The 27,696-nt window shown below is 34.5% G+C and overlaps 1 protein-coding gene across 1 annotated transcript in view; it reads left to right on the forward strand.

Moving 5' to 3' along the window:
- The window catches only part of Ptp36E (protein tyrosine phosphatase 36E), a 158,685-nt gene extending 153,909 nt beyond the window's left edge, over positions 1 to 4,776 (forward strand). Inside the window, exons 12-17 of the mRNA XM_089705177.1 lie at positions 579 to 655; positions 2,222 to 2,353; positions 2,791 to 2,919; positions 3,794 to 3,981; positions 4,303 to 4,438; positions 4,632 to 4,776. Of these exons, the coding sequence (XP_089561303.1) occupies positions 579 to 655; positions 2,222 to 2,353; positions 2,791 to 2,919; positions 3,794 to 3,981; positions 4,303 to 4,438; positions 4,632 to 4,712 (743 nt within the window). The 3' untranslated portion in view covers positions 4,713 to 4,776. The remainder of the gene's footprint in view (positions 1 to 578; positions 656 to 2,221; positions 2,354 to 2,790; positions 2,920 to 3,793; positions 3,982 to 4,302; positions 4,439 to 4,631) is intronic.
- The last annotated feature ends 22,920 nt before the right edge of the window (positions 4,777 to 27,696 follow it).

The raw sequence follows: 27,696 nt of genomic DNA on the forward strand, positions 1-27,696 counted from the left end.
AAACTTTTAATTTTGTAAAGTGATACTTGTATTTTGAACCATTATAAATAATATGCTATGATATGTTTAATGTTTATGCCTTGACGTGCATGTGAAGTAAATAGTACTTTTTGATGGATAGCAATAAATTCGATAAGAACGCTTTGCTTTATGTTTTTAAAGTTACCCGAAAAATGCTAACGATCTGTCTGCTCAAAATGATTTTTTTGAGCAGACGGACAGATTTGAAAGAAATTTATGAAATTTGGTTTCATAAATACCCGAACCAAATAAATGATAGTTTGTTTTCTCCCCTGACTTTTATACTATTTACTTCACTTGCACGTCAAAGCGTTGTGTATTTTATTTTTAGTTTCAATTAAAATGATCATGTTAGCATGTTTCGGATAAAATTTATTCGATGTGAGAATGAAATTACTTTATAAACTTGCTACATGAAACTTGTTTGTGATTTTTTAATTAAACTAAAAGCACATTATGCGTTCATCAAAGAGATCCCATTTAATTATTAAAGTTAAAAGAGAAAATACAGATAATTTATACATGGGTACACTTTTAATAGTTGTATTTAATTTCAGCTGATAATTTTCGTCCATACTTAACATCATTTCAAGGGAATAGTTTTACGGATTATATCAACGCAGTATTCGTGGATGTAAGTATTTTAACATTTTTTTCCTGTTTTGTACGAATGATGTAATTCATTGCTAATTATAAACTGAAAAAAATCTAATTTTTTACTTATAATTAGATAACTATCTGCCAGATGATTTGTATTGACAATATATTGTATTTTTGCAAGCAAATTACTATTTCTTAATTATTAGTCACTAACCAATACTCAACCAGATACAAAATTGATAATTAAACGAAAACACAAATAATATGGTTTATTATATTTCCAAAATTATTATATATAAAATATTTGTTGACGCGTAAATCTAGGCTGGTTATGCGGTACACCATCTTTGTTGTCTCAAAGCCAATGTTACGTTTGGTATCATAATTGGATATTAATTATACATTTATATACAGGGTGTCCCAAAAAGTAGTGATGAACGGAAATTCTTTTTTTTATTCCATTCGAAGATCTAACGAAAGTAAATATTACCATACTGAACTAAATATTACCATACATTTTATTATTAATTTCCATATTATTTTTTTTTGTATCAAATTTATTTAGGTATATTAATTTCAATAATTCTCTCAAAAAAATCTATCTTTCAGCTTAGCAAACCTGCCTGAAAATCTCCGTGTAAAAATCTCTGTGTGAAAATCTCCGTGTGCGAGATTTTCACACAGAGATTTTCACACATAGATTTTCATTTTTCACACGGAGATTTTCACACGGAGATTTTCACACAGAGATTTTCACACAGAGATGTACACACATAGATTTTCACACAGTGATTTTCACACAGAGATTTTCACACGAAGATTGTCACACGGAGATTTTCACACGGAGATTTTCACATGGAGATTTTCACATAGAGATTTTCACACAGAGATTTTCACACGGAGATTTTCAGGCAGGTTTGCTAAGCTGAAAGATAGATTTTTTGAGAGAATTATTGAAATTAATATAAATAAATTTGATACAAAAAAAAATAATATGGAAATTAATAATAAAATGTATGGTAATATTTAGTTCAGTATGGTAATATTTACTTTCGTTAGATCTTCGAATGGAATAAAAAAAAGAATTTCCGTTCATCACTACTTTTTGGGACACCCTGTATAGGTATAATAAATAATAATATTTGTAAAAGGATTTAATATTATTATGTCAGGATAAATTACATTACCAAGACCATACATAAGTATGGTCTTGGAACTCGAAGGTAATTTTTGTATCATGGTGGAATTTTATAATGCTACCTGGGGGATAAGTATACTCTTAATATTGTGGATAAAAAATTACAAGGAATAAATCCAGATAAAACTGCATTCGAAGAATTCCCTTTTTTGTATATTTAAATTTTTTATTTCTTCCGCAAAGTAAAAAATTTGATAAGGATGAAGGAATATTCCATTTTTACTCTTATAAATATGATAAAGAACTCCAGCAAAACAGTCAACAGAAAGCAACTAATGTACTTGTTATACTCTTAATAATTTTGCATATTTGTTGTATAATTCCTTAAAAGATTGTAATTATCATTTAAACATAATTATTTCTTGTTTTTACCCTATAATCCTTAACCAAATGAAACTCCAGGGTTACACAAAACCTCGAGAATACATAGTGACAGAGTGGCCGTTAATTCGGACTCAAGGCGAGTTCTGGTCCCTCGTGTACGACTACGAGTGCGCGGCGGTAGTCGTGCTCTGTGTTCCACCTAAAAACTCGGTAAGTTTTGTAGCTTTTTGTACTGTATTTATATATAATGTTTAGGTCTTTTTCAGGTTATTTTGGATGTTTGTTTGGCTTATTTTTGTATGATGACTCTACATTAATGAAAATAAGGGGATATTGTCCAATGAATCGATTAGTAAAAGGATTTTCTAGATATTTCAATATCAAACTTGCATTATGTTATTCAATACACAAATATTGTCACGTAAAGTTTATTTTGTATTTTTTTAAAAATAATAATAATTGTCTCTATTTTCCTTAATATTAAAGTCGCTAGAGTTAACTACTAAAGGTATTACAGTACTACATCCAGACAATGAACCCACTGTCCTGATGACCTTCACATTTTATTAAGACGAAAATTGATGAGGTCAATAACTTGCGCCATCATTTATCAAGTAACTTCGGCTCACGGATTGTTTTCGTTTCAGCAACAATTCCCGCCTTTCTGGCCAGAAGGGCGCCACTCCAAGAAATACGGGCCCGTGTTCACAATAGATCACGTTTCGCACAACCATTATACGAACATTAAAACGTGGATTTTCAGGATTAATAAGAAGGTTAGTTAAAGTTGTTTAGGTATGTTTATTTTTTAACGTGTATAAATTTATATCACAATTTATATGATTTATAAGGAAAAGGAACCTACAGAGTACCTTTTCAGCTCTTCTCTTTGGAAATTGCTATCCGTGGTTAGAGTAAATAATTATTCCATACATAGTAAACACAAGTCCAATTTGATACAGTCTTGAACAGTTATCACACTCGATTATTTCTTATTATTCGAGCTAAACTAAAGCCTAAAGCCATAGAGATAATATGTACTACGTACATATTATCCTGCCACACATTTTTTTCTTGGCTCTAACATTATCTAAATAATTATATCATATGTTTTTTAAATCAAATTAAATTCCATTTACTCAATAGTTGCTTTAAAAATATTTCATTGATAAAATGAGTAGAAAAAGTGATGAAAAATGATGAAAATTGATGCTACACACGTCTCTGAATTTGATAGATGGTCGGAATATGCCTTAGAATTATTAGTATTGTACTCTGCTGAAAAGTTTCCACCATTTATTTCGTCGGCTTTGTACAATTACTCTTCTTGTTTTTCTTCATCTAAATCCGAATCCATCATTTATTTTCATTACATAATACATATAAAGAATCTTTAACAGTATAATACAAGGCCAACGCGATGGTCAAAATTTACATCCTCTCGTTACTTCTTGTCTCGTTCCAATCTTGTCAATTATCTTCATATTTTATCTAATAACAGCAGAAAAGGCATCACCAAAGACATTCTAAAGCACTTAGGACCGACACAGACAAACTACCACTTTTAAATTACATTTCTGAAAGCCTCAAAGATAATATATATCGACAAAAAAAATATTTTATGATAATAAAACTCCCCAATACAAACAGATCGTATCCCTAACGGAGCTGATGGCGGGAGTGAAAGCACCACCAAAGACAGTGCAACTCTTCCAACTGACGTGCTGGCCGATGGGCCACAAGGTGCCATCGTCCACCAACTCGCTGGTCGAGCTCATGAACATGGTGGAGCGCTGGCGGCAGCGGACTGACTACGGGCCCGTGTGTGTGGTGTCGCCGTAAGTATAATTCAGAATTGTTAATAGTACAACTGTTCCAACTGACGTGCTGGCTGATGGGCCACAAGATGGCATCGTCCACCAACTCACTGGTCGAATATTTCTTTGCAGCATCCTAGAGCCTAAACGACTTGTCGTATTTTTATATGAAGTGATGTCAATAGATTATTTTTAGTCGTAAAAGTAAATGAAAATGATAAAATTTTGCTTTTTAATTTTAAATTTTGTTTTTTATTAAACACATACATCGTGATTATTAAAACTATCTTACATTTCAAATTAAAAGTAGAACATTATACATTACAAGCATTGTTTTCACAGGGACGGTCGCAGCCGCGCCGGCGTGTACTGTGCGGCGAACGCGTGCATCGAGCAGGTGATACAGCACGGCGAAGTCGACGTGTTCCAAGCTGTTAAGACCGTGCGCAGGCACCGGCCGCAGCTCGTCGAGAACATGGTAATGTTGAGAGACAGGGACGTATATCTGAAAATATGTGGTGTGGTTTGAATAAACAGTTTAGTCAAGATTGAAACTTCTTTTCATTTTGGATATATGAATTAATTTTCATTTTGAAGTTAGGCTTTGAAAGGAACAGTTTTGAAATGTATGTTATCTGTTTCCGTAGAATAAAAACATTTATCTTCTACAGACGGAATACAAATACTGCTACGACCTCGTGCTGCACTACGTGCTGCACTATTTAAACAAGGACATGAACGAGAAGAAGTGAGAGTGCGAGCTGAAGGACGAGCTCTGGTTCATAGAGTTCGGGCGCGGGCCGGCGCTGCCCGCCACGCCGGAGGAGCGCAGCCCGCCGCGCGCGCGCGCCCGCCGCGGGCTCTCGCTGGAGCGGCCGCGCGCCCCGCCCCCCGCGCCGCCGCCCCGCGCGCGCCCGCCGCTGCGCCGCTCGCTGCGCCTCGAGCCCGACGACAGCGCGGACGAGCGCCGCCGCGTGTTCGGCCGCGGCCCGCGCGCGCCCTCCTTCGACGAGGGCGACGCCAGCGACCCCGAGTGCGAGTGCGCCGCGCCCGCGCCCCGCGAGTACGAACCGGAGCTCGCCTCTCCGCCCGACCCCGCGCGCCCCCGCGGCGCCTCCGCCGACCGCGTGCTCGAGCGCGACGCGCCCCCGTGCGGCCCCGCGCGCGCCCACTCGCAGGGCGTGTTCGAGCGCCGCCTGCCCAAGATATACAAGCTGGGGCTCATCGACAGAACGAAACGCGCCAGCTCCAGCGCGCTGTACGAGCGAGTCGACAGGTCGCCCACTGAAGCGTTCTACAATGCGACTGGCTCGACGCGCCTCAGTTCTCAGGAGCTATTCGAGAAGTTCTGTTCGGAAGATTTCACTTCACTTTACGGTAGAGAAGAATACAGACCGCGGCGCCCGCCGCATTCAAAATCTACGGGTAGCAGTGGTTCCGATGTAAGACATGAAAGGACTTGCTGTCGACGTATTCCGTGCGGTTCCCAGCCGGCTCTAGCTAGACGGCACAATTACCAAACTCCGCGTTCCGATCGCTCGACAGATTCAGATGACACTTCGCCGGGCAGGACAAATATGCGTATTCCGTTAGAAGTGCACTCTCAACGTTCTGAAGATTGTTCGCGATCAGCTCCGTTGCTGAGTCCAGACAAATTTGAGGCGCGTTTTACTTTCGATATTTCTGAACGCAGTGAAGTTACATCTAATCGTGACGAAACTCCTTCGGACGCTACTGAAACGCGTAATCTTACGTTATATGAAGAGCCGCATTCGGATCGGACTAGTATATGTGAATTGTACGATGCGGCTTTTTCATCACACAGACCGTCGTTCAAACGGGACGGTTCTCATAAGCGCGGTGGACCGTTCGATTTGAGCAATCTAGACTTTCGCGCAATAGACGATGAGAGTCCTCGCGCCAGTCGCCGCACCTCCCAGCGCAGTATGGACGACACGATGCGTCAGACGTCCGAGTCTCGCAGCTGGGCGTCTGACTCGGTGTTTGCGACCCCGGAGCGACGGGCGGTCACCACCACCACGTCGCCATCGTCAACTGACACTCGCAAATACCTCACGGCGCAAGGGGACTCAGAGCGGGCCGAGTCCGCCGCCGCAGATTCCACGCTGGCTGAAACTACAGCCGCTGATGAGGTGCCGAGCGTGATAGAACGCTCCGAATACGCGTTAGCTCTTACACTAGGTAGGATAGATTTAGATGGTTCAGAGCGGCCGGCGTCCACGCCGTCCCTGGTGCGGATAGCGAGCCGCCCCTCGATGTTGAAGCTGGCGCCGATCGAGGCGGAGAGCGCGGGGGAGGGGTTGGCGGGGGCAGGGGCCAGTCCCGTGGGTGCGGGCGGGGGGGCGCGCGGGCGGCGCGGGGCGAGCGAGCCGCGGCGCGGGGCGCGCTGCTTCCCGCTCTGATGCCGCGCGGCGGCGCCCGCCCCGCGCCGCTGCCCCAACGCCGTGCCTTCTCGCCTCCGCCCCGGCGTGGCCCTCACGCTGGCCCCTAGCGAGTCCCTAGGCCTAGCGTGACGACACCCCGCGCCTGTACAATATGTGCAGAGCGCGAGGACCGAGCGGCGCCCGGCGAGCCCTTCGCCTATCACCAACGGTAACTGCCAAACTTTTAGCGTAATTTCTTCGACTACTTATTGTAAGGTATCGTGACGCAGTAGGCTGTGCCTCGACACGTGCGTAGAGCGTAGATTCTAAATTTGTTAGATAGCGATCCCGAGGCTGTGGCGAACGCCTCGCAGTCCACGACTGACACAGGGTCCTCATGTAGCTGAATACATTAATTATCCTTAACCAGTGATGGATTTAGAGATTCAATACGATTGTTCATTAAAATTTTTAAAAACACACCGGCAGTGACTGAACAAAACTTTCATACATTTTACAAGCAAAATAACTCTATAACTTTAAGGTCATCGAGTACCGTAGATAGAATATAATAATAAAAAAATGTGTCAATGAACAATAATGTTAATTCAGAATCTCTAAATCTGGTACTGGTTTTTTACAATCATTACCTTAGTTTTCACTCGATTCACATCATAATTCAAGTATTTGCATATGTATCATATAATTTTAAGAGCTTCATCCATCGTCGCATCCCCTAGTTGATCATTTATAAAAGTTTTGACCAAAGAGATTATTTAAATATAAACTACCGGTTCAGCACATTTTAGATCGATATAATTAATGAGGAGCCGAGATTATAACATTAAATTGAATTTTTATTCGAAGGCTTTGAATTACCAACAAATGAAAACCGTAACCATGCATGCTTTATAGTTCGTCCTTAGAGTTCAAAATAATTAATTAATCCTGATTTATATTAGTTTAGCCATAATTTTTAGGACTAGATAGCATTTTAATACACAAACTATTGAACATAAAAACAAGTTTTATATTTTTCTAAGAAATCAAAGGGCAACTTCATGATCTTGATCAAAAGTAAATATTAAAATGTAGAGACTAAAAATACTAAGTACATTTGCTTTGCACTTAACACTCATTTGTTGGTAACTCAAACAGAAAAGTAGCCAATACGTAACGATCTTTAAATCTAGTATCTAATGACTGCTATATAAAGACAAAACGGAAATTGGAATGTCTATGAATCTATTGATTTAAATTCATAGATAATAAACAGACTCTATCGAATCATTATTTGTGTAGTCTAATATATTTTAAGAATCAGCGACTAAGCTTTTGTTGACAGTAATTCATTATTGTTACGCTTACTTTTATAATAATTTGTAATTTTATAGTTCGAAGAATCTAGTTCTTGTTAGATGTTATTTTACAATCTGACAACGCATATTTTTTCATATTATTGTTGTATTCGGAAAATTCAATATAACATTGTTTTCCTGGACAGTTTATTGTTGTTGAACAAAATATTTCATTATATCTTTGTACTTAATTAATATCAAACAATAATATATTAGATTATCGCAATTACATTGTGTCGTATCTAATAGGGAATCCTTAGATAGTAATATTTAATTAAAATATTACATAGGCATAGTTAACCGCTTATATTATTACTACGTATCAAGCCAAAGAATGAAGAGTAGCGTTTTATTTTATTAGCAATATAATTTTATAATATGTGCCAGAATATGAGAAGGAATTGTCAAAACTTAAAAGTATTTATACATTTTTATTATATGTTTATTAATTGAGTAAACTGTATCCAAAGCCTTAGCACAAATTAAAAATATATAGATACTTAGAACTCTGAGTCAAACTTTATACCTAGCTTTGAAATACAATTTAGATGTAAATATTACGTGTCTAGTTTATTATTAGCATGTAATTACGTTATATACGTGAACAATTTACATAATTATTAATTTGTATTATTATTAACTCTTTCCTTAGCGGAATGATAAAAATATACTAGAGAAAAAAATGAGGATTTTGGGATAGGATACGATTTTTAGCTTTTGCGTTGTTTTGAAGACTTAAAGCATATAATGCTACAAGCCAAATAGCAGAATAAACGTTATACTATAACCAAATAATATTATGGTTTTAATTTAATGTAAATTGCATTAGGGACTAGAATGCAGGAAAGAAACGTTTATTCCACGATAAACACATAGGTACAAAGCTTAGGATATATTTATAAATAAAAAATATTATTTACTAATTGTGCCATTATTTCCTATTCCGTAATCCATACGCATTAGCTTATGTTAAAAAATAAGCTACGTATTCATTTATAATAATTAAGAAGTGCCAATTAAATTCCTATAAATTTTAATCTTTAAAATTAGCGATGCGTTATTTGTATGTTTAAAATTAAAATATTGCTTAATTTCGGGCAGCTTGCGAGCCTTTTATGATACAATATAAAGATGAATATGTTTTATTTAAATATGAAAATAGGTCGGAATTAAACTTTTATATTATCGTGTATTATGAGTCGACGCAATGCGCAATTACTTTACTTCATAACGGCTGTTGTTAATTTTTTAGAGAATTTAATATTCAATGATCTTCATAGCTGTGAATAAGTTAAAAAGCTGGCCATTTTTGGTAAAAGTACAGATATTATAATAAAAGAAAGCGCAAATAAACATGTCTGTCTAAACAGCTCTCGTCATCAATAAAAATATTTTATTTTTATTTGTATATGTATATGTAATCTTAGTAAACATATTATGCATGTTATACATCGCAATTATATCCTTTGAAAGGTTTAGTATATTATAAAGTATTATATTTATTAAAAGGTTTACATTATAAAATATTATTTTGCAAATTATAATAATATAGTTAATTTGAATATTATAACGATTTCCACTTGCTATACGCCAAGGAATTATATAAAATGTTTATGGAAATTTATTAAACAAATAAGCTGTGTTGAAAATAGAGATCGTGTTTCTTTATATTTTTGTTAATTTTATGGGAATGTTCCACTATTACAAACGTCCTCAACCATTTACACGCAAACCAAAGCGCACAACCTTTATAAAATTGTAACCACGTTTTTATATTTGAAGTTTACTAGAATATTAGCCCCTAAAAATGTCAAGCCTGTACTTTTTTTTAGCGAACGGCTACAGATAGAAAGATTTGTAATTAAATAGCGGGAAGTTTTATACCTGTAAGTGTTCCTCCACCACACTTTAGATTTATTTACACTTTGTTATATTTTACATTTAATAAAACATTTGGCTACTAAAATAAATTTATTTATTTAGCTAAGAAATGACTTATTTATGACGTGGAAATAGAATTGGAATGTTACGGTAGTGAATAAAGGATATTTGAATGTTTATTTGTAATAAAAAATATACTAGGTGTTCTCGTTTGCCTAGGGATGACAAGACTTTTCTATAAGAATTTAGTATTCAAAATCATATGTATTCGTTTATAAAATACTTCACATTAATTAATCTTCATAAAGCATTATACTAGCTAGCTATAGCGCTATGTCTTTTAATTATGTACTATTTATATTTTTTGTGCTCTTTTTGTAAATTGTCATGTGGACCATTGTCGATGTTTTAGTATAAGTTTAAGTATATTATTATCCATTTTAAATGTTTCTTTTCTTTTAGATTTTAAGCGATTAATTGTATGAAACTCGCCACACCGACCATCTTTTTTGTAAATAATTATTAATAATTGTGAATAACAATTCTTAAATTTATAATAAGGGTTTTTATCTGCAATTATAACTGAGCGAATAATATAGTCGAAGTACCTATGTACTCAAATTATTATTAAAATATAAATATTGTATACCGTATACACATATTAATGAATTTGATTATATAGAACGTATAAATACTTCCCATTGTATTATTAATTATATATGATTAATAATAATTATAAAGGAACATTGTGATTTCAATTTTTCAACTTCCACAAAATATTGCGTAATAACTTATTGAGATATTGTTGTCATGAATGTTATTTAAAAGTAATTTTAAAAATTTATACATGGACTTAATGGAAAATATATTTATTTGTTGTATAAAACGTGTTTTCTTTCTTTCTCAACACACCTTTAGTAGTAATTGATATATTAGGTATATATGTGCTATACATTACTGGCTTCAAATATCTAATACAGTTCGTGAGTTCTGTAATAAAACTGATTTTATTTGCTGGATTATAGTTTATATACATATATGGTTATTTTTACGAATGAAGGCATTACATTGTTACTTTGATTTTTATTTAAAAACCTTATGCACTTCACTTCTATTTCACTGATCGATGGATGTTTTATAGTAGTCTCCGGAGTAAATAATGAAAGATGGTTGGATAGAATGATATACTTATTCTATGGTTACAGCCTTACGTATATATTGTATAAAACATGTAAAGAAATGACTAGGATCATTTCTTTCCATGTTGTATCAGCTGTTAATTAGTTCAAATAAAACAGACAAGCATTAAAATATTTACATAAATTTAGTCTAATCTTGTATTGTTAGCATCACACACAATTTCATATAAATTTTAACCAAAATTAATTTACATTTCATAAAATCGTGCGGAATTTGTGAGGCTTCGGGTTACCACGATGTATACAATATACGCGTTTTCCCTTAAATCATTATCTTCGATAAAAGCTGAGCTTTTTGTATCAAAGCGTTCGTTAAAAGTTAATTAGGGAGTGTGAGCCTTTGATAAATTGTTTTGAATTACGCTTCCAGCAGATAACTTTATTAAAGGCTTCTTCACATACGAGCCATTTGATTATACTTTACTAAAAAACCGATAGTTTTTTTTTTATATATAACACGGTTGTAAAAGAAATTCCATACTAAACCATAATATTGAAATATTTTATCTTAAGAAACTTTTATTTACCTTCAACTTTTTATACCCTACTTGCTGAAATCCATCCATCGCTTTTATAGAAGCATCAATCATATATGTACAAATTATTATTTGACCTTTAAGAATGTGATTCACATAGGTGATTCATATTAATTTATAAAAGGTGATTTATTTACAACAAAGAATAAGATTATAACAACTAATAAGAAAAAAAACTACATATTATAAAATTAAGTCATCCGTTGCGTCTGTATGTCTATCTGTTTGCCATAAACTCGAAAACTACTGCAGCGATTTTCATTCTGTTTTCACTAATGGGTAACGTGATTCGAGGATTTTAGTTTATAAAAAAATAATTTTAGATCACGCGGACGAAGCTGCGGACCGCAATCTAGAACATCCTATCCTACTAATATTATAAATGCGAAAGTTTATGAGGATGGATGTGTATGTGTGTGTTTGTTACTCTTTCACGCAAATACTACTGAACCGATTACAATTAAATTTAGCACTCATATAGAGGGTAACTTGGATTAACACATAGGATAGGATTTATCCCGGAAATCCTACGGGAACGGGAACTATGCGGATTTATCTTTGAAAACGCGGGCAAAGCCGCGGGCGGCAAGCTAGTGCTATATATAATCCACCATATATTTAAATTATACTAAGTAAATAAAAAGAAACAGAAATAACTCAACTTAGTTGTGAGCTTTAATTATGTGGTACTGTGGTAGCCTTACTGAGTAATAACCCGGAGACGTGAAACAAATTCTAATGCAACTGCAATGTAGTTTGTACAAACATGGTAGCAATTATATATCTTCAACCACCACGACAATAAATAGTTATAAGATACTTAAGTACCTTAAATACTACCTTGTGTGCTTGATTTTAGGTAGTTACAGTTTTTGTAGACAAATTTTAATAAAATCGCTTTAACAGTTTTTTACAAAGGCGTTCGATTTTATGAAATGTTAAATCTTTTATTTAAACTTTCTTGTTTAAGAAAAGTTCGTTAATAAACAAAATATTAGTGTACTAATGAATCGAAACAACTGAGTAGATAAGTGGGCGAGGCTTTTCTCTCTGCTTGGATTGAACAAGAATGCTTACCTTAGACCATGGACCAATATTTAGACTACATATTTGCTTTTATGCATTCCTACCTACTAAATAGATACAACACAAATCAAAATATCTTATATATAAAATTCTCGTGTCACAATGTTAGTCTGCATACTCCTCCGAAACGGGTGGACCGATTCCCATGAAATTTTCTGTGCATATCGGGTAAGTCTGAGAATCGGCCAACATCTATTTTTCATATGTACCACGGGCGAAGCCGGGGCGGACCGCTAGTTATATATAAATTTACTCCCTACAATTGTTATTGAAAAACCTCTTTCTTATTATATACCAACTAAACTATATACCTACTTCTTACATAGTATAAAGAGAACTATGCTAGTAATGTAGATAATAAATATGTAGTTATAAAAGCCTATTTTTTCATTTCAACTTAAAATTTTGTGTATGATGCCGAATGATGAAATTTTCCCAAAAATTACGCGTTATCATTAGTTTAATTGCACACGCTACATAAAATTGACAGATTCAAGTACCTATATGTCGGATTTCAGTTAATTACACCGTGATACACTCGTTTTGAATTAAATCTTCAATTAATCGTAACTATTTAAAAAATACATGTACATTTTTAGTAACTATTTACTTTATTTACAAAACACATAGATAAATAGATAAAACACATAGATGTATGTCATGTACGTAGACCTATGTCACGATAGTAATAATGTGATGTAAACAAATCTATCCAACCGATATCAAACAATACCTATACATTGCATTGAAAGTACTTTATTAAGCACACATGACAGTGTAATTAAAAACGCAATATATTTTAACTGCATATATTGCTTCACTCTAGTTCACTGGTAAAATGATTTTAATGGAATATTGCAAAAGGCCAGCTTGCAGAAAATTGTATCTTGAAGAGATAAATCGAGATTATCCGTGCTTTCTAAAAGCTCAACGGATTTTTATGTTTTCTGAAACAAGCCGCTGTATATTTCAGTTTTATTAAGTCGTGGTGAAGGCTTATGAGTTATATTATGCTTATAGTAGTATACCTATTCGTATAGAACACTAGCGGTCCGCCGCGGCTTCGCCCGTGGTACCTACATGTTTAAACTATCCTATCTCTCAAGTTGGCTCGAACTGCACATGGTGTGCGAATTTTATTATAATCGGTTAAGTTGTTTAGGAGTCCATTGAGGACAAACATTGTGACACGAGATTTATAGTATATATATTATGTATCCTACAATGGTTTTAACAAGGCTAACTCAACTGTTTTTTGTTATACATATAGAGTGGTTTAGAGAAATATTGAACCTAAAAGAAGAAAAGTTACACGTAAATGATAGCATCAGAACAAAGAAAAACTCTTAATTTTAGCCATCTTTGTTATCCTCGTGACAATAAATTATTATTACTAGTTCAACTACTACTTATTCTTATTACTGACTACTTACTAGTAATCGATACCACTGTATCGACACATATCAACAGAAGCTTTAAATCGTCTAACTACGATCATGTCTCATATTCGCTATGAAGTTTTCACAACTCTGATAACCAACGATGATTATACATCGAGGTCAGTGACCGCAAATCGGATTGGCATCGAACCCGCGCTAGGCTAAGCCGATTAGCCTTCCAATGCGGCTAAGTGACATATCACACTAGCGGATTGCGAGCGGTTTCAAAGCGGAGCGGGTGCGCAACGAATACGTTGCGGGCGCGCAACGAACACGCCGCGGATGCGCAGCGAACACGTCGCGGACGCGCAACGATTTCGCTGCGAATAGAAGCGTCGACGCCATTTTGTATACTCTCGCACAAAAGCCAGCTCTTCCGCCTTGCCTAACTTCCATTCAATATTTCCATCGTTTCTGTAGCACTCAATTTTTTAACCGTACTGTGGAAATGCACTTACTTAACTAAAGATGTAATAGTAACAACTGGAGTTGTTAAAAAAGGTGCTATAAAATTGAATTACTAGGACTAGTGAGTTGCTGGTTGCTTGATAAAATTTTCTACTCACTGCTACCTATTTACCTAATAATAAGATAGACCTGTTTTAGTTAAGGAGCTTTAACATTTATTTCACTAATGAACTTTCTTTATGAGCAATTAAGTTATCTGATTGCATTTCGACCAAGATTTAATGGATAAAAAAATACCCTAAACATTAACATGTTATGAAACTCGTAAAAAATAATGATCTCATAATCATTATACTATCACAAGTTTTAAGTAACAACCAGCACGGATTCCATTTTGTTAATGAGTGTACATGACTGCGACGTAAACGTTGCGCATCTGCCACGCGTCCGAAACGAATTCGCTGCGCAACCGCGGCGTGTTCGTTGCGCGCCCGCAACGTATTCGTTGCGCACCCGCTCCGCTTTGAAACCGCTCGCAATCCGCTAGTGTGATATGTCACTAAGACTGTAATCGCCATCTCCCACAGCATTTGATGAGGGTAAATATTAGGTTATGTTTGTTACCAACTGTATGACTATTGCTCTTACTTAAATCATACAGGATCGTAGAAGTTAGAAAATCTCCGTCCCAACCTTAGTGACATATCACACTAGCGGATTGCGAGCGGTTTCAAAGCGGAGCGGGTGCGCAACGAATACGTTGCGGGCGCGCAACGAACACGCCGCGGTTGCGCAGCGAATTCGTTTCGGACGCGTGGCAGATGCGCAACGTTTACGTCGCAGTCATGTACACTCATTAACAAAATGGAATCCGTGCTGGTTGTTACTTAAAACTTGTGATAGTATAATGATTATGAGATCATTATTTTTTACGAGTTTCATAACATGTTAATGTTTAGGGTATTTTTTTATCCATTAAATCTTGGTCGAAATGCAATCAGATAACTTAATTGCTCATAAAGAAAGTTCATTAGTGAAATAAATGTTAAAGCTCCTTAACTAAAACAGGTCTATCTTATTATTAGGTAAATAGGTAGCAGTGAGTAGAAAATTTTATCAAGCAACCAGCAACTCACTAGTCCTAGTAATTCAATTTTATAGCACCTTTTTTAACAACTCCAGTTGTTACTATTACATCTTTAGTTAAGTAAGTGCATTTCCACAGTACGGTTAAAAAATTGAGTGCTACAGAAACGATGGAAATATTGAATGGAAGTTAGGCAAGGCGGAAGAGCTGGCTTTTGTGCGAGAGTATACAAAATGGCGTCGACGCTTCTATTCGCAGCGAAATCGTTGCGCGTCCGCGACGTGTTCGCTGCGCATCCGCGGCGTGTTCGTTGCGCGCCCGCAACGTATTCGTTGCGCACCCGCTCCGCTTTGAAACCGCTCGCAATCCGCTAGTGTGATATGTCACTTAGTACTTAGTAGATTACGCACTGATTGGCCAATTCAGCTATACATTATTGTGAAATACATACTGTGTTGGAAAGTAGTCGTAGAAAGTAAATGAATTCTCATATTTGTCAGTATTGGCCTAGGCCCCTGAAAGCTCGATGGAACACGTTGAAGTTTTGTGGATAGTTGACTGCACATTGAGAGTCCATCATAACCCAAGGCCTTGTTGATATGCGCCTTGGTTGTGTGTATATTCTCTTCTATAATACGAGTGAAAAAAGCGTTATAGCGTATATAAGCTTTCCTGCCGCGGCTACGCCGCCCGCCTTGTCTAAAACTTATAAATTATATACTTAAACCTTCCTCGAGAATCACTCTATCTATAAAAAAAAACACATCAATTGCGTAGTTTTAAAGATTTAAGCATACAAAGGTACATAGGGACAGAGAAAGCGACTTTGTTTTATACTATGTAGTGAACAGATACAATACAATAACCACGAATGAACACCTCCATGATCATTCTTCGTCAGTTAAACTAGTCAAAACTCAACAATATTATAGATTAAAACCGGATTAATACCTAGAGCTCTTTATAATACTATAGGTATAGATATGCTAATAGTTTATTAATCCTATACAAAGCGTTACATAATGTACTGTGTACAGAGTTAAGCTTCGAATCCCGAATGTATTTGTCATGGATATTATGATTTATCTGATAATTCATATAACACAAAGCATACAGATTTATTTACTAATGAGATGTTTGATATTCACACTGTAAAATGAAAAGTAAACATAATAATCATATAAATTGCTCTACAAAGTGTTGCTCATCATTTTACCTAACCAACTACCTCTGCGGATTTATTTTTCTGTGTGATTATTGCAGACCATAAGCAAACCAAGTTTTAAATTACATTACTTACATTTTTTTTATTTCATCAACGATGTAAAACCCACAGTCCAAGTTCAATATTATGTACAAATACGCCTCTAACTTAACACTTAAAATCACTGCTCACACCATTCTCCCTCAGATCCCTAAAAACAACCATAAAATTATTACAGCTTCGCATATAAAGAACACGTGCTGAAATACGAGCACTTAAAAGTATATTCATCTTCATAAAATTCCTTCATTCAAATAAATATAAAAAATTCATTATACATCCTGTAAAACAGCAGAGGCTCGTGTATGTATGAGATAAGGCAATAACGAACCTCGTAAAACGCACATTACTTTGTAAAAACAGGCGAAACTTAAAAAAATATTTACAAACTTGAGCAAAGTTTGTGGTATGCGGGTTCTGTACTAATTATTATATTGTTCTTTAGTTTTAAACGATGTTTAGAAGTTTTACCTATAGACTGAAGGAATTACTTACCTATTATTGAAGATTTAATCATTCACGAATTATTAATACTGAAATATTGAATCCAAAGCGTGTTTTTACCTAATTTTTAATATAGGTACCATGGTAACATACGTTTTACTCCAAGTCAATATATAGGAAGCAATAATCTCTGTAATAAAGACGGCGCCACGTTATGAGTTATATCGTTGGCTCTAATGGCTAATGACGTCATAGCACGTATTGGTGATATTGTGGTCAAGTGTGCGTTGTTGTTAGGCGCCGTTTCTTCATTAGACGGGATTCTAGAATGTTCTGGCGCTCGAATGATAAAAGTTCTAACTTTGCGCCTGTTTGTTGAGCTATCACAGTGAAATTTATTTAAGACCATTATTTTTATTCTTCTGTTCTGCATGTCTAAATTTAATAACATCATAATTTTTAGTTACTATACCATTTGAGATAGAAGGTAGTAAGTTCAACTGTTCAAAGTACATATATGTTTAATGCGATTACAGAAAGCAAACTTTGCAAAAACATTCATGTATGTTTACAATGCGAGATATATATTGTTAAATCATCACTATATAACATAGTTACCACAAACTTTAGGTACCTACATAAGTCGCTAAAGCTACAGTTCAACATTTAAAAGTTCGTAGAACATCACATTCCTTCAATTCAGTAATCACCGTACAAGTCAAGTACCCATTAAGCGATCATTAAGAGCCCTCCAAAATGCAAGACAAAATGCGGTTGAGTTCCATTTTGTTCCTTTATCCTGACTCCAGTCACTCCCGACGCTCCGCGATATTGCCAGAAAAATCTTCCGCCATTTCTCAGTGTCTGCGGAGCGGTTGCTTTTGACATTTCACTGCTAAACTTATCTGTCTGACCTCTATTATACAGGGTGTTTTGTTAAAAGTGGAACATTTATTTTTGTATTGGGTTTTGAAATCTTTGAGTGTATGAAGGAGCCGTCTAGAAATGTATATTTTACACCGAGCTTAGTCACGAGGTTGTTTAGAATTACAAAATGTATTAGTTACTAAATAATAATATCAATTCGATGTAATAAATGTAATTCTAATACATAGCGGTATAATATCAGATTTTTGTATGTACATGTTTTAAGCAACCGTCCCGATTTTGATGAAACTGTCACTGTTCCCAAAATTAAAGCAGATTTAGAATAATTTCTTAAAAGTAATTTAAAAAATCGTGTCTATATATCAGTTACAATAATCTTACAAACATACGTCGTATTTCTTTGTCGAAATCGGTTAAAATACATACCGGAGCTTTCATTATAAGGCAAAGGCTAGAAGCAGGTGGGACATAATACCTCTTAGTCCAATGATACACAGACCCACTGTGCTAGGTAAATCTCACAAATACATTAAGTATTTGTGAGATTTACTTTCACGTTTTGGTGGATTAAGCTTATTTCTATACAAGTATTATAACTGGATATGCACGATGAAAATGTTTAGAAAATGGTTTTTTTGAATTTTCTTTTGTTTGATTGTGGGATATTTGCACAGAGTTTATGGATGGACTGATTGTAGTTAAGTATTATGTTTTTAGATGCTCTAGGAGTTTAAGAAAGTCTCAGTTTAAGAACTGATAACACCTGATAACTTGCTTAGATATCAAACATTTTAAAACAGAAAATAATCTTTCTATTATAGAATAACAATATTTTCCTATTATTATACGATTTTCTGTTAACTCAAAATTTAATATAGTACTATACCCATACTTACACTTAAGCCTTGTTTTCCTCATACAATAACTTTGACCTTAAAGGCTAAAAAATAATGATAGTTCTTTGAAAGCATCCATTAAACATACTTTGTAAGTCTCGTAAAAGTTTACATTCCCCACACTGTTGTGTTCCACATGCGAGGGAAATTCGTGACGTAATAAAACTTCTGTTAGCGACATATTTGCGAAATGGAAAAATGTACATTTGAAACTTCTCTAACTCTTAGGCTATGGGTGGGGATAATTTTTTTTCTACATAAAAATAATGTTAAAAATAACTTTCATTGAAACAAATGCTTAAATTTTTCCAAATAACAATTATACACCTAATTTCTGCTTCGCAGTTAGTACACGAATAGGCTTTATCTTATAAAGTATTATCTATAACCACCAATAGCATTGATTTTCCTTCAGAATAGCTCAGGATTGATGAAAATGGGATATAATATAAAGCTACGTAATACAGAAAAGGTTCAATTGATACCTACTACTGCATTACAAAACAAAAAGTACATAACTTTAGGGGCCGATTTTTCAATGCTTGGATAAAACTTATTCGTCGAATAATGTATAAAACTACCATTTTAAAAACGTATTCTAATTGCCCGTATTTGACAGTTTAGGTACGTGACATTTTAATATTATCGTGTAATACTTTATTGGACGGAAAGTTTTATCCAAGCATTGAAAAATCGGCCCTAGGTATAATAAAATCTGTAATAAACTGAAACTTATTCTGTACCACTAACTGTATTTCATCAATTACACAAACTTTTTAAAAGTCTGTTTTCTCTGTCTTGCTATTGAACTAATATTAATTGTATCTTTTGCAGATTAAGAAGATAAAATATCAACATATAGGCTACTTTTTCTCGAGATGTACCGAAAAAAATGTATCTTATGAATAATTGTTTAAATACGTTTCTCACACAAAACGCGAACAGATAAAGTTCAAGTGACAGTTATATCATACTATTTAGAAGATGGATGGTCGAGAGCGGTTCGAAGGGCTTAACTTGTCACCCGGGATTCCAACTTTATTGAATAGAACGCTTCAGCCAAAGGGTTTTGATTGATGACGTCACTGAGCTCGTATTGCGAATCTAGTTTGAAAAATCGTGTGTATTTAAACAAGTTCAGAGAAATGTTATTGCATAAATTATTGTATTTACGAAGTGTCTAGTCGTCCGCTAAACGGATGAATAAAATAAATTAGTCGTCCGATTACCGGATGAATAAAATAATTTAATCGTCCGATAACATCTATTTATCTATATAGTTAGGTTATCGGGGTTTCTTTAGAGAACTGCCGCACGTATTATAGGTTTTTTGTGGGGGGAGGAGGGCACACGTAGGTATTTGATTTTTTTTTTGCGCGTCGACGGAGCCCCGCTTCGCTTACCGGATTACCGGATGAATAAAATAATTTAATCGTCCGATTACCGGATGAATAAAATAATTTAATCGTCCGATTATTCGGATTACTAGATAACCTTTTAACACTAAAGCTTGGACTAAAGCAAAGGGGGCGCAGGACTTTTGATGGAGTTGGTGTCATTTTAACACCTATTTATTATTGTTTTATCGTAAAGATAACGCTAATATAAGCATGTTTTATAGCAACAACTTTTCTCTAAAATCAAAAATGGCCGAGATATTCGCCCTCAATTCGTTAGGTTAGTTTTAGGTTAGGTTAGCCTTTAGGTTAGGTTAGGTTAGGTTTCTTAAAAAAAAACTACACAGAAATAGGAGCCCCGCGAAGTGGGGCTCCGTCGACGCGCAAAAAAAATCAAGTTAGGTTAGGTTAGCCGTTAGGTTAGGTTAGGTTAGGTTTCTTAAAAAAAAAAAATATACAGAAATAGGAGCCCTGCGAAGCGGGGCTCCGTCGACGCGCAAAAAAAAATCTAGTTTAGGTTAGGTTAGCCGTTAGGTTAGGTTAGGTTAGGTTTCTTTAAAAAAAACTACACAGAAATAGGAGCCCCGCTTCGCGGGGCTCCGTCGACGCGCAAAAAAAAATCAAATACCTACGTGTGCCCTCCTCCCCCCACAAAAAACCTATAATACGTGCGACAGTTCTCTAAAGAAACCCCGATAACCTAACTATATAGATAAATAGATGTTATCGGACGATTAAATTATTTTATTCATCCGGTAATCGGACGACTAATTTATTTTATTCATCCGTTTAGCGGACGACTAGCGCTGTCCTTGTATTTATTATGACTGTATAGGGATGATAATTTGTGTTCATAATGGACTTTAAAAAGCTCAAAGTCTTGTAATTTCTAGACGTCTAAAATTATCATTTTTTTCAAAACAAAATACAGATCTTAATTTAATATGTAATTATATGAATATCTATTCAATAGTTTTTGTCTTATTTAAAACATAGAACAGATGATCTTGAAATTATAAAAGTAGTATTACACTAGTTTGCATGGCAAAGTTGAACACAAAAATCTCAAAGCTCTTCATTGTATATTACGTCTAGACAACATAACGCATTTTATAAAATTATACTAAATGAAAATGCTGAAATACTTACTGTTAAGCCCTGTGACTGGAATTCAATGGATATTTTATAGAATCCGTATACATAATGATTTGAATTTAATGTTATTTGGCAGCAGTGAAGCAGCGAATTGACAGAATTTTCACAAAAATTTTCCAATTTACTTTACGACTAGTTTCTGAAAGGATTCTTCACTTGCTACAACCACTCTAGATAAGATATATTTGAAAGAAAGAAAGAAAGAAAGAAAGAAAAAACGTTTATTCAATGGTACATAGCCTCACACGTACATAATTCAAAGCAATTTATACAATACTTAATAATATTTGGATTATTAGTTTACATTATAACTACTATAGATACTGTATCTATGTTAAAATCGTTGGTTAAATCTTTACACAAGACCATATGACACGTTAGTAGTCTATTGTAAAATATAGTTGTAAATATAACCTTCCTATATTGCAATCTAGCAAATATACTCTACATTAAAGCAACAAAGAACTCCCAGTGAATCTTTCCACCTCCCACTCAATAGCAAGCAATAGCAAGTCTGTAGTGACGTCACGCACGAGGAAGAAAGCCGACATCGATCAGATAATCCATGATAGATTGCGATAGATCCTACGTAAACTGGAGTGAGTTAGCTAACTTTATACCAAATATAAATGTTTATTTAAGAATGGAGGAATAATACTATTTCCTCTTGGAGAAATAAAAGTTATACTACTTATATCTAGTCAGATGTATAGTAAAAGTTGACATCACCATGATCATCAATATTAGACTATTGTTTTGTTTCCACTGCTACGACCGTTGGCTACGCCGACACACAGGGAGATCATCACTACATAGTATAAACTATAAAACTAAGTCGCTTTTGCTGTCCCTATCAACTACGCAACGGAATTTGATGCGGTTTTTTGAAATAGATAGAGTGATTCAAGAGGAAGGTTTAAGCATATAATTTATTAGGAAAAAGCGGCCCGCGGCGGGCGAAGCCTAGTTAATTAAAAAGGAAGGCTAGTTATTATACAAAATAAATAACTTTTAGACCATAAACCTAAGCTAGAAGCTGGTTAACTCTTGTGTCAAACCTTTTGTTTCACGTCTTTCCATTCTAATTTACGATGTTTATCTTCACACGTAGCTCATGGAATCACTCTGGTGCAAATATATTTAATAAACGATTTAATATGTGAACCAATAGGTCCATGCAGTCTAACCTTTGATGGATTATTCCAGTGTTGTGAACATTCTCGAATCTCGTATCTTAAGGGACTGCAAAGCTGTAAATCTTGAGCTTTTCATCAATAACTTTGCGGACGAAACTCTACCCGTTTTCAAAGATTATGTAAATCAGTGTAAATAATAATCAGCATAGATGTATACGATTTGAAATGATTTCAAGTTAAATAGGTTTAATTATAATTCGTTAATCACCTTATTCTCGTCTTTAGCTATGAAATTTACATAAGAGCATTACTTTGCCCATTTTGAAGTCGTTTGTGAGCAAAGATGGCCGCTAATTCTCAAATTAATTAGTTTATAGTGGTTGGTTTAAAAAATTCCTATTGAATGTGAATATGGCACATACTTTTACAAGTTTACATGAATAGAAGAGTTTCAATTTGAGTTTGATTTTGAAGGAAGTTTGAGTGCGGACACATCCTTGATTCTACAGTATTATTTCCTACATCTAGTCATCTAAAATTGGTTTGTTGCATCTCTATAAAACTTTCTGTAAATTGCATTCTTCACTTATATTCCATTAGATCATAGATCTTCCAGTTCCTATAATATATTAAATTTTGAGTTATTCAGTGCGTTGAGTTATTGCGAAATTACTCAACTCTATCTTCTATCTAACTTCATATAAAACTCTGGAATCAAATAAAATACGAAAGCATGATACGATGAGTGCTCATTGCTGTCATATTGTTTCCAGTCATTTTTTTTTTTTCAAAATATCTAACAGTATTTTGTATTTTACAGATATGAAACTCGAGGATAGTGTATCGCCTCTATTCTCTAAATATAACTTCTATTAGAGATCGGAATATATTTTAAATAATAAGACTTATTCAATATATCGTTTAAGTTCAAAATAAACACTGTATGTACTTTTTAATGTTTTTTTTTTATTTATTGTCCTTTAAATTTTTTTATATAGGCACCTATATGAACACAGCGTACTTACTTTTTCCACACTCAAACACCAATCTAGGGTCTCTCTGAGATAACTGTTTATTTACCAACGCTAGCATGTAAGACCTCCATTTTATTCATTTCCAACAAATTACATTTGCACAGCGCAAACGCTAAGTAAATAAAGTCGCTACGCAATTACTTCTAACACTTGATTAAATTCACACACGGATTAAATAAAATAACCTGAAGATAAACATGTACAAAATCTTAGAAACTTTTTTCCGAATGAAATTGGGGAAGTAGTAAGAAATAGTTAAAAAATTTGGAACAATCTTTTTACTTTTATACCTACCTAAATCCTGAGCCTTAATCCAACCTGAAAATAAACACCTTTAAAAAAATATAGGCACACGATCTTAGATGCTCCTTTTCGTATGTATTAAGTTTAAAAAGGACAGCTTTATTTATTTGAGTATGATGGTCAGCTAGTTGCAATTTGAAATACCTACAGCGCAAAATATAAATTTAATGCAAATTCAAAACATTTTTAAATATAAAGAAGAAACAAAGTAAACTAATCTTGACGCCTTGCGTGCATTTACTTGCAAGACGTAAACCGAGACGTGACTTGTCAAGCTCCAGCTTTTTACAATAACATTCGAACTGAATTAAATATTGCATCGTATTGCAATGCTATTTGTAGAAAAAACAGAAAGATTTGTTGTAAGGATAATGAAATACAACAGGTGGAATCTGGTGTCGCTTGGAAATGTGGCATAGAGCTTTACAAACATTACTTTCCTCATAACTCCACTCATGTAGTCCGGATAAAAACTACTGTATATGCTAATCCAGACTATAAACTTTGTCTGTGACTAATAAATAACACACAGATCCAATCAACTGTTTCTGCATGAGGATGTAAATAATCAATCAGTCCCAAACTAACTTTCCCGTTTACAATATTATTATAAAATTTTCGTGCGGTAAAGCTCTTTTTTGTATTTTTTTAAACTTTATCAATGATTAAGTTTTCATTCACGGCATATAAGAATGATTAGTTCCCGATGTTATCGGTACATTTTCATACTGTGAGAGAATAGATATTCTCTCACAGTATGAAAATGTGGCAACTATTTCTATAGTTGCCAGATGCCAGATTGAACGTGATAGAATTGTGCTGTAATTCTATACAACCGAGTAGTTGCCAGATGGCAACTATAGAAATAGTTGCCAGATATTCTCTAATCACCATTGTGCAGACTATCAACACTAACCTAATAGCCATGACGCCTTACAGTGATTCAATATCAATCGTCTGCCTCAATCGGTCGGTTGTATAGAATTACAGCACAATTCTATCACGTTCAATCTGTTTACTCAATTTCTCTAACAGTTTGCACAAAGCTCAAATAACATACTCATAAGGAAAAGAGATTTGAATTCTGTGTCCTTGAGACACCATACTCTAGTAAATAATAGCAATATATCAAGGACACACATTGAGATGTTAGGACAAGCCTCTATCTATCCATAAACGTATAACAATTGAGTATATGTGGTAAAATATATATTAAATGCCAGCTTTTTTCCATGAAAATTTACCCCTGGTAAGCCTGTATACATAATTCCATCATCACATTTTCATACGACGCTCTAACGATATCCACATTTCATGCATTCCTTTCACATAAAAATAGAAAATAATCATCTTGAACTTAAGTAAATGCGAGAAGAATTTTTAATGCGTAACCCGCTTTATTAAAACAAAGTGAAAGTCGAGCCGTTTTACACAAAGCGCTGTAAAGCGCTCTCATTTTACTTTGATAAGAAAAGGTTTGTATTTCAAACGTAAGCTCCAAATAAATTAATACCGGTGTTTTCATAGAATTACTTAAATCGCTCGTTCCAGCCCTTTCAGGCACGCAATAAATTGTCGGATTATGTGTGTGCTGAACTTTTAGCCCTTACAAGTGTTCTTTAACTATTAGACAGCTTAATGTATAGAAAATGAAAAAAAATATTTTAAATACGTATCAATTGTTATCAAAGCTTATTAACAAAAAAGACTTGCACATCGGCACTTTACGTATTCGTTTCTAAAATAAAATACCCAGAGGATTTTCATATCACCAGTGTTGTCGAGTCGTTTTAAGCTCCCTTAATCCAGTTATGTCAGAAAATCTATTCTTAAATGTCATCTCCTACCCATCGGATATTTCTCTGACAAAATTCATTTCCCTACGTTATTTCAAAGATATCGTGATCTTTCAATTATCACTTATATAATTTATGTACCAGTTATTTGCAGAACTGTAATCATGGAGCCGGTAAGAAACTCACATAGTTACTTTTTCACACTTAAATAAACAGTTATAGCTTATATTCTACTTAAACTATGCACTATAAACAAAAATAATCAGGCATCCTGTTAATTGATTTCATAAATATAACTAACCAAAAACATCAAATCTCCAGACTCCAATAATATTAGCTCAGTAATAGTAGCTTTTCCCAATAGACGACATGCACTTAAGTCTTAACGTCACCTGCGAGCTCTAATTTAAAACTGTCTAATTTTACCCGTCGTCTTAGTGTATTTAAGACACCGCTGCTTCTAGTATTTTCTGGTATTATATACTAGTTTATTTACATATAAACGTTTTAAATTCTACCCAAAAATCCTGTTTTTCAACTATTGAATACTTTTCATAGATGCAATGGAATTTTGATGTTTGACGAAAATAATATAAGTTTTATTTTTCAATTACCTATATATGTAATATCGTTGATGTATTTTTATTATGTGTTTTCTGTCTCTGAAACCGATGAAATAGTTTCATAATAAGAAATTATAAGAAATTTCAATTCTTAATGTACTTATATTTATATTCCTAACTCTATCAAAATAATCGTAGATAATATAAAATTCGATTTCGATATCATATGCTCCTAGTCATCTCCTCGCACATAATAATGCTGACATATCAACTCTGAGCCTGTTCACAGATTTCATAACAATTCGTTGAAGAAAAATATCCCGATAGGGGATCGTCATGAGATTTATTGGACATTTATATGCAAAAGGCTCTTCTGATTCTGTATATTAATTAATTACATTAAAACTATTATATTATATGATATTATAATATAACAATAGTATGTATAATGCCTATGTCCTGATAATATTATGATAAAATTGTAATGAAAACAATCGTCTATAAAATCCCGTGTAAATACAACTAAGAATAGAGAGAAACATATTATAACTTAGAAATCGTTAAAAACCAAATAATATAACCTTTCGCAAGTAACATAACTGTTACGAATTGTGACAACAATTTGTGAAACATGTATGTCTAATTTTATTACTTACTATTTGGATAACGTTTTAAAAACCCTGTTCACGGTATCTATTAAAAGTTTATTATATTATTTATTAGCTACGACTTTTAAGCGTGAATTGTAATTTACGAGTAAAGTTCATGTTTAATTGCCATTCTGATTACTAAAACCTTTACGTTTTTTGCATAATTAGTTTTGACAATCGATTTATTACGCACCCACATAGAATCGACAGGACCTTTCTTCTCTTCGATAAGGGCTTTACCCGATAAAAGCAACTTTCTAATCAAGATGGAGTTTGAGTTTGATGAACGCCTTTTTTGTTGACTATGTTCAACGTTATCTTACTAGTAAATCATGAAATATAAGATGATTGTAGACTACTGATATACTGAACTCAGTTTTAGTTGGTAAACCGATTTATAAGTGATTGCTACTTGAAATATTAGTTGCCTGTCTCTTTATTTCCCTGTGGAATAAATGCGCCTCGAATATTGTTAAACAGTAACCGCCATGCCAGAGACGCTTTAAAGAGAAGCTTTCCTTACTAAGTAATCAAACCTTTATTTAGTACGTTCTGTATTCTCTCAGTGTTCTTTCTCAACTCCATTTTTTTTCTTATCGCACTCATTACTGAAGTAATTTGAATTCTAGCTGACAAGCCCAACGTAGCGTATAACCGTCTAATCTGTAATCGCCTACCTGCGAGAGACATGACCCTTCTAGGGCCAAACTCCTTTTGAACCGTCGACCGTCGCGACCTCTGACAGTCAAGTAATTTGTTTCAATTAGACGTGTTTTCAAGCGAATTGTGAGTGAAGTCCCGTGTCCCCTTAGTGGGGTAGGGGGCAGATGCA

The sequence above is a fragment of the Colias philodice genome, chromosome 16 (genome assembly GCF_061535455.1).
Source record: "Colias philodice isolate Cphi_HAF_F1 chromosome 16, ilColPhil1 Martin Lab GWU primary, whole genome shotgun sequence".
NCBI lineage: Eukaryota > Metazoa > Arthropoda > Insecta > Lepidoptera > Pieridae > Colias > Colias philodice.